Below are 12,700 nucleotides of genomic sequence, written 5' to 3'. Positions count from 1 at the left end.
ATAGGTAAAAAAAACAATTGAAAACATAAAATAAACAATTATTTTGTGATTTTTTTAAAAAAATTTTATTTTGTTTTTTTTTACCTACGTGACTTTACCGAATAAAACCAAAGAGTATGAATTCTTGCAGTCACGAAAGCTTCGAATCTAGAATCTTAAAATATTGCTCCGGGTGATTTGGTCACAGGACGAGTTTGTTTGATAATTAAATGCCAACATACACAAGTATAAGTCACTTGTCCAGTATTTATGCAGTTCCCTGTTTAATTGGATTCCAAAAAATGCCTTTTAAATAAGTTATATGCAAAATAAATCGAGATTTAAATCACTGATCAACGGCATCACTGGTCCACAATAAAGGAATGTGGAATTTCCACCTACAACTGATGGAAGTACTCCCCTTTTCATTTCACCGAGGAAGAGACTGACTTGGTAACCCTTAACACAGTGGGAGAGAAAAGTAAGCCACAAAATCATATATCGATCACCTTTATTCAAGTTCCAGAAACGCAAGTGTTTACAGCTGTCAGCAGTCGCATGGAGGCATGTTCAGAGCACTTTCATTCCGAGCACATGCATCGTCCAACAGGCCATACAATGTAAATCATCGTAATGATCTCTATGGCAGGCATACGGATTGTCAGATTTTCAATTATGCAGCTACACAGGAGTGTTTTGACCCACAATCTTGCTCTGGGAAGAGTGCGCGAGTGCACTCACCCGATACGTTTTCAATTATTCCAGGTGGCCTATGACTCAATTATTCCAGGTGGCCTATGACTGTGCAATCCTCGTCTTGCTAACTGATCAACATGAAAACCCCGTGACATGTCAAGAGTGAAACCTTTAACCGGATTCGAAAGTTGTTTTCTTAATCTTAACATATATACTTCATCTCAAAAAATACTAAACAAATGAAATGTACACAAGCTCATTAACATGGGGAACGAGACATTGACTTCAGTCACTGCAAACCATTCTGATGGGATCAGTTACATCATGAATGGGCACTACTGGCCAGAAAAGTACTTATTGTTAACGAGTAGCTTGAATTTCAGTGACTAAATTAGCAAACCAAAAAGTGTAAAGTTAAACGCATCTTAATAAACAAAAACATGCACAAGCCAAAATGGTATGTTTCGCTCTGAAATAAGTGTATTAAGACCTAGTGCTATTGGCACACCTTGCTGCTTCATAACGCATACTGTAAATCAACATAAGCCACGATGGGTTACAGAAATATAAACTTGCCAAAATGCAGGCACACTTAAGCCGTCATCTACAATCATCCTGTTCCACACACAGCTCTTGACCAATCAACTGATGGAGGACACGACTGGGGGCCACCAAGTGGATAATAGACAGTTATCAGCACATACGTCGATGCCTGGCCATGGGCAACAACTCCCAAGACTTGCAGGTGTCGCTTTAGAAATTGGGTCATGGAAAATAGAACACAACTGCTACATTGGCAAGTGCAGCCATGTGCAATCCAACTTCAACAATTTCCAGCCCAAATAGGTTTGTAAAATTGTCAGTGCATACATGTTCAGGAGAGCGAGTGGAGTGTTGAGTACTGAACCAAATTTGGCAGCAGAATGAGTACCTTTGCACCTGCACAGGTTAGGCATTAGAAATAATCATCACTCATGAAGATTTACACCGTTTCCCATATTTATACAAAATATTAACAAGAGGTTTTATGCAACTCAGTAGTTCTCAAGTGTCATTCCTTGTGTCGTTGCAAGTTTTCCCATGCTTATTAAATGTCCACTTAGATGTCAATTACACAACGCACACTCGAAGAGTATGTTGATAAGTTTTCATGAACATATATCATTGAGAAAAGGGTGCAAATAATGTTTTGAGAACCAGAGTAGAGAAAGCTAAAATGCCACCCGTATGTGCCAGTTAGTTCATTCTATTATCTTTGGGGTGATAAAAATGCTAAAGCTCAGTGATACACATCTGGGCCAGCAGCCAATGGCTGCATCTGAAGCAAGAGCAATATATGAGCATGAATACATAGGTTGACGTTGCTTCTTCAGTAAACTTATACATATAACACTAAATAAAAATAACAGATTTTAACACCGTCACAGGAAAATATTGACATGTGCCTTCTTCAGGAATGAAGCTTGCAGAAAGTCTTCATTTTGTTCGGCGAGGTTGAGTGGTGTCAAATGGTACTCACTGGGGTGAATTTTTATTAAAACGTATTCTATAAGTTACTGTGGCTTGGCAGACGAAAGTGACTGAATGCAGAGGCAAGACTCATTGAGGCTCAGAAACTAGAAGCATTGGGATCTCAATGCAAGACTGGACCTCCGCGAGCTGAATAGTTTATGGCTTTAAAGAACAGAGGTTTCGTGTAAACCAATAATCAATCTTTTCATGGGTGTTAAACGCGTGCTGCAGTCATACATGTGTCTGGTATCATGACCCATGTAAGTATACTTATCCGATTTTTTTTCAATAATTAGCATTCCACAGCCCCATGCAAGCACGTAAGAAGACAGGGTATACTTGCAATGCAGGCTTTGTAGTCTTTAAAAGGATTACTAATTCTGTTTAATCAATCACATTTGGCTCGCGACAAGGATGTCCAAAGTGAAGACATTACAAATCAGTCACTCTGCATATGACCTTCTTGAATGCATACCAAAAATAATCAATGCTGAAGAGTCATCGGACCCCAGTCGTCTTATCTGACGCCAACCACCCAGGACCAAAACTTCTCCTACCAAGATAAACCCTCTCTGTAAAACTCAATATTTTCCCCAAGACAGCCAGTCAACCAAAACGTGGATATATCTTCCTGTCTCGGCATGGTAAAAAAACCCGTTATTTTTAATTATTATTGTATGAAAGACATAACCATTGGTTAGGAATTTATTTAAAGTGATTTAAATGCAGGTCGCCAAAGAGCAGATCTTGTTGCACTTTGTTGTTTTAATTGACAAAATGTAAAGCATTCGTGTTTGTAATTATAAATATACGCATATACACATTAAATGTACTATATTTAGCTTATATAGTAACCATCATGTATTAAGTGATGTTGTTTCTTTAGTTATTTTAAATGGCCCGTTTCAAGTTTGCACCTTTACAACTGAGGGAATTAACACATACATTAAGAATTAAGTATTACATTATAATCGTTTAAACGAGTTTTATTAATAGTGGCGATAGTGTATGTATGTGCTTTAAAATGCAGCCTGCATGCTATACAGCAACAGTGAGCTTAGCCAATCCCAAAATATGCCATTTTGGGAGGCCAAAAGTGAGTTTGAAGCATCATATGTTTCCACAAACTTCCACACATTCACAAACCAAAAGAAAACATGAGGAAAATCTATACAAATGAAAGAATTTTAAAATAAACCACGCACAGGAGAACCGTTGAAAAATCTAGAAACTCAGTTCATTGACAAGAAAGTATCTTGGCTACACAGAGCCGGGGGACTATTTTACAAAGATTAACTGGACTGAGCCAAATTCTACCTGTTGAGTTTGGGCACATAATTGGCGCGCTATAACAAAAAAAACAGGCACACTTCAGAGTTGAAAAACACATCTGCCCTAAACTCCCGAGGAATGGTAGTGTAGTCTCAATGCATACAGCTTTTCAAGCCCCAAATATTCAGTAGCACTTCCTTGGGAACACACTGCACAATAGAAACACGCACAAAGCATAGAGATTAGACAACATGCATGACAAAACATTACTACCATGTGGAATACACCATTACTGTAGCTTTAATTGCATTGGTGGTTTGAAGTTAATTGTCTAAAATGCTGGGTTACATTCAAAGTTGAGATTGTGAGGGATGGTGCATGTAAATATGTGGAAGAGTTATTTAAGCCCCCCGTATAATTTGTTGACACCAGGATGCCTCACGATATAAGCAGGTCTTGAGCAGCAGTAGGAGTTGGTCCCCCTAGGTTATTATTGGGCTACAAGAGACAAAATACAGAAGATACGAGTGACATACTTATGCATTCTCTTGACGGGCAGAAGACTGTCCACCTCCTCGGATACCCACGGGCTGATTAATAGGAAAGGCAGGCCCTCCACCTCCCCGGATGGCTGTCTGGTGGGTCGGAGACGACACCGACTGCTGCCCAGGGCGGATTGGCTTGGCTGAAAGAACCACAGACCGTTACTAAACAACACATGGGTTCACAGACCAGCAGCGTTCGTGGCAGTCAGCATTGCCAGTGGTTCTCAACCTGGTTTGGTATGGCACCCACCTCACAATCAAAGACCACTGTCCCCACCTTCACACCCTCCCGGAATTAGTTGTATTTTAAAGTCTTAGGCTGAACAACAACATGCGGAACTTTAGTCAAGTCTTGGTCTGTGGATTTAAATTAGAATCATCACAGAAAGCAATAAAAAATGGAATCCACTCTTAGATATTAAATGTTGGATGAGTTAGTCTTGATCATTGTCAAGTTTTAGTCCCTAAAATGTAAGGTCAGTTCTACAATGAAAGAGTTAATTTATTTTTTCATTTACCTTCTGCAGAATTACCCTGTATAATGTATCAGTGTGCACTTTTTACTGATTTTCCTTACTCTCATTGTATATTCCTTCAGTTCACAGCATCCTACTCCTACATATTTTAATTTAAAACCATCACAATATCACTACTTCAGAAATGGGTGAAGCTCAACATTGTTACAGATACAAAGTGTAACTTAGTTGTCATAAGGGGGTAAAAGAGCACAATGCAGCCATTTAAGGTTATGAAAACAGGTTCAATTAGCTTTTCCATTCGGCAATTTACCTATTTTTGTCAAACCGAAAGCGCACAGTATGCGTCTTTGCAATATAAAATATATAAATAAGCCAATATTTGTTTCTATGGACAGTAAAAATATGTTATAACCACTGTTATTCAAATGTAATCTCTTCTCTGCAAATATGTAACTGAAGTAGTTTTTTCTATGGCACTGGACTCAAGTTGTCCCATGGTTCATGATACGTTGGTTCCTCCCCCCATCTCCCACCAACTAACCCCCTTTCCCCCACCACCACCATGATGTGCATTCAACACCCTTCATTCCGACCAGTTAAATTCGTCTCGTCAAAGTCACGCTTCGGTTCTTTGGTGGTTAGTCATCGTCGTGCTCGATTATTTTAATCCACCCCACAGTCGTCAGTGACCGAAATAAAACAAATGACGAATATTTTCATGACTGACTGAGCGGGAAAATATGACACTGCGGCACACTCACTGCACATTCTGAATATTGACTTTAAAGGTACAGAGAGAGCAGGGGTGGGAAGAAAAAAAAAAAACACTTGTGAAAGTGCAAAAGACACGGACGGGTAAAGACAGCGGCAAAACAAAAGCATGACACTTAGTTTCCCCCACGCACGTGGGACGTACGCACCAATCTGCGGGGTGTGTCCACGGCGGACGTTGTTGCGGTTGCGCACGGCCTCCTTGATGCGGTCGACCTCGTTCTGGTAGCGCCGGCGATCCTTCATGGCATTCTCCTTGGCCTCCTTGAGCGCCGTCTCGAGAGCCTTGACGCGCTCCGCTGTGGCGCGCAAGCGCTTCTCAAGCTTTGGCAGCTCGCAGCGCAGATCGGCGTTGTCGCGCACCAGCTGGGGAACAGAGGATGGAACGGGCAGGGGGTGGAAGGTGGCCTGGCATGGTCAGGTGGCGGGCGAACTTTGCGAGATAGATGTTGCCAGCAACACTCGCACTAACTGGATGTGTATGCTTTGACTTTAACATAGCCATTTCTGTGACCAGTCACAAGCTAATCACTCAGCTATTTCAATGCTAAATTCTATGCTAATTCCTTTGTCAAAGCGCTCTGTTTCTTCTCACACAGCTTAAAGGTCGCGGTCAGAGCGTGGCTTTTTCACTCCAGCGCTGTCCTACCAGACAGTCTCGTCCCTTCACCTGATGAAGGCCGCTTGTGTTGTGGCCAAAACGTCGTGAGAATTTTATTGTGTTATTTTATTTTATCAATTTATTATTTTATTCTCATTCTACGTGACTTTGCCGAAAGAACCAAAGAAGATCGCACTAACTGCTCAAGCGTCGTCAGTACCCAAAACACTGCCTGAAAACGAGAATTAGCCGTGAGAAATTAAAGTTAAAGCCACATCCATTGATATGGCACTAGAGACTAAACGAGTTACTCGGAAACTACAGGAATATTAAACAAATGTGGATTATACTGTTGTGGATGTTTCTAACTTAACCTGTTAAGTGGCCAGGCTGTTCACAAAGATAAAGATTAACATCATATAACTGTTCCGCTTCTTTAGGAGATTATTATCATGCTCGTTTACACAAAAAAGCTGCAGCATGACTCTTTCTTCACGAGGGTCCTGCCAAAATGTACCAGTAGGGGGCGATGGTTGCTATGCAAAAGGTTCAAATTCTACGTTTAAGCCACCAGCTATGAGTACAGGGTTGCTCACTGATTGATGAATAAATAATTAATATTAAACTATATTCTCAATGAAACACCACATTTCTAAGTCATTTGTGAATGTCGAATTGGTGAATACAGAACAAAATGCCCATTAAAAATCTAGGAATGTAATGTTAATTTAATGGGACATCCTCATTTGCATTACATTTTTATGTTTTGATTCTAAATGATGAAAACACACTACACAGATGTAACTCTTAAATGCGAAAGAACTCTGGAAGCAGTGACAGAAATCTACCCAAAAACTACCTGACAAAACATAACTCTGAAATACTGTCTTCAAATCAAGATACAATGTTACAAATCACGAGGAACTCTAAAATGTGAGGATATATTTCACCAAATTGTTATTCACGCAGCCCATCATCATAAAACAAAGACTTCAACAAACCCATGCATGCCCTCAACACAAGTGATTTAAACCTGCACCAGTTTTCACGCCATAAGCATTTTGAGAAAAAAGGCACCTTCGCACATCTGTTTTTAATCCAAACAAAAATAACATTCTAGTTTACGTGCAAAGCTGAGACCAAAAACTGTGTTGTTCAGTCACACCACCACATCAACGTTTTGAGTACTCCGTCTGAAATTTACTAGGAAAGGTCCTGCTCCATAACGTCAGATATCCACTGCTAAACTCATGGCTGGCGTGAACCCTGTTGCACCTTTTAAACCATCAACATGACAGAGGCTGGAGAGCCATGCTGGCAATGGATGGCGAGAGACTGCATGGCATGCGCCCAAGCAGGTTCCGTGAAAAGGGCACACCACTGAAGACTCTACCTTGTTACGCCATAATGACATCTGATGCACGTGGGGATCGTAGAGAATAACATTGAAAACGCGCAGATATATGATGGAGAGGGTAATTCCCCACTCTAGAAACTGATGAATGTGCTGTCAAAAGCTAAATAGAAAAAAAAAGCAGTCAATAATAGCGCATCTAGCAGTTCGGAAATTGAGTTCATTCCAAACAAAAGATACTATGAATATTTTCCATGGATAAATGTTAATCCGAAGCATGGTTTAAGCTAGTTGGATATAATAAATGCCATGCTGAGACAGCTTTGTTGGTAAACAACCTCAAAACCCAAAATGATATAATTAAATATTCTATTTGAATATATATTCCTTGTGGTCATCTTAAAATATGTAATACTGTGTGCTGGTCAGGAATAATGTAGCCATTATAATGAAAACAACAATATTTTACAATTTCCATGGGTTTCCCAAAAGAGTCAGACTGTATGCCTTTTGAAACAGCCACTGTTTTATCAGCAATGGAAAGTTGGTGGGATGCATTTTAATGGCCACTGAATAGTAAGAATATGAGAAAAAATACAAGACATGCCCCTCACTATGTTGAATTTGACATTTACATCAAATCAACATGAACACCAATGGCCACTCTGTTATCAACAATATAGGAGAAAGCCACATCATTTCCAAGGTTCATTCTCCAGATTTCCAAAACACCTTGTATAACATGAAACGTTTGGGTGGAAAAATAACCACTATAAAATGTATTACAATGTATTTAAAGCCTCGGCTCAAGTTTATTCTTTAAAGTACATAATAAAAGAAATGGCCAGGAATAGTTTCATTATGCTGCAATGGAACCTTTAAGTGCACAGCTTCTTTCAAAAGCCAAGCGAGATTACAAAGAGAGGTCACAGCTTGATGTTTACTATGGCTGGGATTGACATTTGAAATTTCATTAGTTTTGCACCATCTGTGAAGTGCCCTTGTTGGCCAGTTGTTATTAATTCCCCGAGTGAAATGCAATTCCACCTTGGTCTGTCTAACACCAAGGTAACTTGCACAACCTTAGAATAATGCAAACACTGCCATCTGCAGCAGCTATATGTGTAACTGCAGACTTTTGCACAGCAGTTTCATGTGTCTCAAAAGGGCAAATATTGGGGTTGAATGGCAAGACGATTAATGCACACTTTAGTGTACTCTTTAGCACCTGCATTTTCGAATAGGAACTAATTAAACATACTTGGCAACCTTTGTGCTATAAGCTGCAGTTTGGCCAACGGCATTTAAGACTCAACATAACAAACTCTGCTAAAAGACAACTCACAGTACATTTACCCACTTTTACAAAGAAAAGCCGAACAAACCCTCCCAGCTTGGTGTTACTGACATTCCAGTCTGCAAAACATTTAATATTATATGCCAAGTAAGATTTACCTGCAGTTCCATAAACTGATGCCTTATCAAATTTTCCGAGGAATAGTGGATGATGGGCTACCATGGTTAAAAACGTCTATTTTAACTTAAAAAGACACTTAAATATAAAGCCTTAAATGACCACTGCAGAGTTTAAGAAGGTTGCATATTATTGACTTTATTCTCCGATATCTCCGCCTAAGTGAGACGTTAAATGTCGCGATCCAAAGGGGAATTTTTGAGTCAGGGTCATTGACAATTATCACCAGCAAGTTGTCAAAGCCTTTCCGTATGGACCTATATAGTTATTTGTATCTGAACAAATCTGACCACAGCTCCACGTATGGGGCAACAGGGACAGCAACTTCCAATCATATTACAGAGATCACATGGCTGCCTGACTTCAAGTTCTCTACATTTGAGAGATGGCGGCTTCCAGTCAGTACACGAGTGAAATCTGGAGAGGTGATAGAACAAGCCTTTTCATTTTTCTAATTTTCTGGTAAGCTAAGCTTAAACCCTTTCAAACAAGATGTTTAACTTTGACTTAAAACTTTCGTGACTGCAGGAATTCATATTCTATGGTTATTTCCGTAAAGTCACGTACATAGAAAAAATAATACGAAAATAAAATAAAGTGATTAAAAATATCACGATGTTTCGATCACAAAACAACCGGTTGTCATGAGGAACAGGGAGGTTAGCCTCTGAGGGCAACTGTTTATAAAGGTTTAGAGATGGGTGGGCAGCTAATGTTAATGCCCATCTCTGAACCTTTATAAACAGCTTTTATTGGTGTAGACCTACTGCCGGTGTCGGAGCTCTCTCCTACATTAACATTAGCTGCCCCGCCCATCTCTAAACCTTTATAAACAGCTTACCCTCAGAGGATAACCTCCCTGTCCCTGATAACGACCGCTTGTGTTGCAATCGAAATGTCGTGATATTTTAAATCACTTTATTTTTAATTATAATTTTTTCTATCTACGTGACTTTACCAAAAGAACCATAGAATTATATGTTTCACCTCCATATATTGCCCACGTGAAAGATATTTTGTATTGACCGATTGACTGAGTGGGCAACATAGAGGAATGACTCAGTCCGTTCTGCTGTCCGCCAAGTTGATATAGTTGCTCATGGTCTATGTTCTGCGAGTGATTATTGCTGGCAAGGATTTCTTAAAATTTACCATAGGGCCAAATGGCAAATCGTACACCAAAGTAAAGCCTTACCTGCTTGTGCACTTTGGTGAGTTGGTCTAGGTTGTTTTCTAGAAAAGAGATCTTCTGCTTCTGTGCAGCACTTCCCCCAGCATCATCCACATCAATGTCAGCATTCTGAAAATGAACAACAACTCCAGTCACAAAACATGAGTAGTTACTGTGGGTGTAATTCATTATATTAATGACCACAACCCTGGATGTACCAAATCTTTCCTTTCAAAGGATTCACACACTGCATTAACACATGCCAAGCTGGTCCTTTTTTTTGCCAGAGCATCGTAAAGGAGATCTGCCACTCTCAAGAATGATTATAATTTGTAAGGCAAACAGTTGTGTTCACTCTCAGAGAAATAAAACGATTCAACTGTACAGAAAACAGTTTAAACCTTTCATTTTGGCTTGTGTGGTGCTCTGCCATTAAACAAATGAGACATGTAGACGTTGTTCAATGGTTATATTTCCTTTCCTATTTTATAAATCGTGCTTCCCAGTCCACAGGTTCCCAGTGCCAGTTTACTGGGTTTCGATTTTTTCAACTGTTTGAGACCGAAATAAACCATTCAATTTGGGTTATATCTAAAACAAGTATGAATTATCTCCAAGCTCAAAATTTGCATCTGCATTTGAAAACCAACAAATTAAAATACCACATTCCTATGGTCATGACAAGATTATATACAGGACAACTGTTGATGAATAAAAAATAGGTATAGAACTATCACTATGGAAAAAATGTACACAATTAGATTGGGTGGAACATAAAAAGTACAGACATAATACAAATGGTATTTCATTACAATCTCTGGAATGCAAGGTAATCTGTGCTATATAAAAAAACTAAATTTACATAGGACTTGTAACATTTTACAGTGGACTCTCAACTCGCAGCGTGTACTGCTTTATGCAACTCACCCGCTTGACCCTGGTTGCAAGGTCCATAACAAACAGCTTCCGCAGGTTGTGCAAGGTCTGCAGTTCCTTGGCCTGGGAACACACACAAAATAATTATATATGGCGTCGCAGTGATGCCACCTGATGTCTTACTTTCAGAGATCATTATCATTGCATGAAGCTTACGGTTAATATTCATTATTATGGATTATTATAAAGTTCGGTGACAAGGGATATATATATAAAAAAACGCGTGCAGTGACGTATCATGACAACATGTGTGGGGAATCTGTATTTTCATACTTGATATGGAAAACACTTTCATCCGAAATGAAATTACATAGCAGAATTCCTTAACCAAATAAATTATAAGTTTACCTTTTATCAATAAGCTAAAGTCTAATAAATGTATTGGTTCAATAGATTTTCATGTGTTTGGAATTGTGAATATATAAGCAATACAAAACTAAAACTCTCAAAGACAATGCCATGCAAGTTGCATCAACCAAACCGGCACGCATCACTGTCACATCTTAGCTAGCTATGACGTCACACAGTAAAAGCATATTATGGCAAACATATTGCAACTTTTATCAAACCACTTGATAATTACAGAGCACCACATACCACTGTCTCCTCCAGGCCTTTTAGGTCCTGCTTGGCTTGCTCACGTCGGTCGTGCATGATCCTGTACAGATGAAAAAGTTTGAACAGCTGATTGACATAAACAAATATTTTGGTGGCAAAGCATTGGCTGACTTTTCAGCCAATGGTCCCTCATCATGTGCTATGAAGAAAAGACGTTTCCCGAAATGTCGCTGTTCATATAACAGAACTTCGATAAGCACTACTTGTACAGATACTTCATGTTCAGCAGCAGATTATGGTGCCTAGGACCAGGCACACTACCGACAAATATGTAAACAATGCTGGTTCAATATAGAGTGATCTGACTTGTGGGTAGAAAGACATGATAAGGATGCATAAAACAAACCAAATCATTTCAAAATCAAATTATATCCACTGCCGCCTTTCACGGGCAGATTGCCAATGGGGGGTTAATAGGGCCCTGTTTATGACTCCCATACACTATGCCGCGAGGGGTACGGTGGCACGATGGATGGTTTCACTCACGTGAGTTCGTGCAGCTTGCGGCTCTTCTCCTGTTCGTCAGCTTTGAGCCGATCGTAGTCTTTACCCAGGCGCTCCTGCTCCAACATGTAGCGCTGGTTGGTGCTGCAAATGCAAAGCACATGTAGGTCAGTGGTCTCCTTACACACCAATGCACAGCGTTTCATTCAAGGCAGTACTCATTCCAGTTTCAGGCTAAATTCCACAATTGCCGTCATTGTGCCAATGTATTTGCAATTGTTTAATCCGGCACTGGTCATTTGTCCAGTGCCAATGTGGCTCCCTTAGAGCATATTTTAAGACAAATCAGCATTGCAATGCAACTTTGATCAATTTAAGTCAACTATTAGTCGCAGTGCTGTCATTATGTTTACACATTACACTGGTCATAAAACGTAAGTTTCAGTTCCAATTGTGCTTGGGTTTATGGTAAAATATAAATATATACCATTCTTAAAAATCCACTATCCTTATTTGTTGCTAAATGTACAGTCCCTGGTCTGTTCAGCAGATTATTTTCCTCCCAATTTTTATGCATCACTAACATTTATTCATAACCATGCAACCTTCCAGTTACCAAACGTACCAAAACAAACGTGAGTTTAATCAGTATGCATTGATTTGCATTGCATTATTGATTAAAATTGGAGTGTAAAATAGGGGACATGACTTACATAGGGGAGGTAACATTCGTTCACGCCAAGCTATGGTGATTCATGTAGAGTCATGAGTGTTTGCGCACTCCACTTGGTCACCAATACAATCATAGGCAATTCCAGGAATCCGAAAAAGCTATTTCTGTGACCTTA

The 12,700-nt window shown here is 39.6% G+C and overlaps 1 protein-coding gene across 6 annotated transcripts in view; it reads right to left on the bottom strand.

The window, feature by feature from the left end:
* Positions 1-476: 476 nt before the first annotated feature.
* LOC116940845 (kinesin heavy chain-like) overlaps positions 477-12,700 on the bottom strand; it is a 35,392-nt gene continuing 23,168 nt past the window's right edge. For 3 of the 6 annotated variants that reach the window (XM_032951100.2, XM_032951101.2, XM_032951103.2), the window contains 7 exons: positions 11,895-11,996; positions 11,388-11,448; positions 10,782-10,853; positions 9,879-9,983; positions 5,404-5,662; positions 3,996-4,144; positions 477-3,668 (listed from right to left, as the gene is read on the bottom strand). In XM_032951100.2, the coding sequence (XP_032806991.1) occupies positions 3,996-4,144; positions 5,404-5,662; positions 9,879-9,983; positions 10,782-10,853; positions 11,388-11,448; positions 11,895-11,996 (748 nt within the window). In that variant the 3' untranslated portion in view covers positions 477-3,668. Of the gene's footprint in view, positions 3,669-3,995; positions 4,145-5,403; positions 5,663-7,248; positions 7,270-9,878; positions 9,984-10,781; positions 10,854-11,387; positions 11,449-11,894; positions 11,997-12,700 lie in introns of all 6 variants that reach the window. The other 3 variants (XM_032951105.2, XM_032951106.2, XM_032951102.2) reach the window with 2 other exon arrangements.

Source organism: Petromyzon marinus, chromosome 10 (assembly GCF_048934315.1).
Source record: "Petromyzon marinus isolate PM22_M1 ecotype Great Lakes invasive population chromosome 10, UKy_Petmar_22M1.pri1.0, whole genome shotgun sequence".
NCBI lineage: Eukaryota > Metazoa > Chordata > Hyperoartia > Petromyzontiformes > Petromyzontidae > Petromyzon > Petromyzon marinus.
This window is presented reverse-complemented; position numbering and strand designations above follow the sequence as displayed.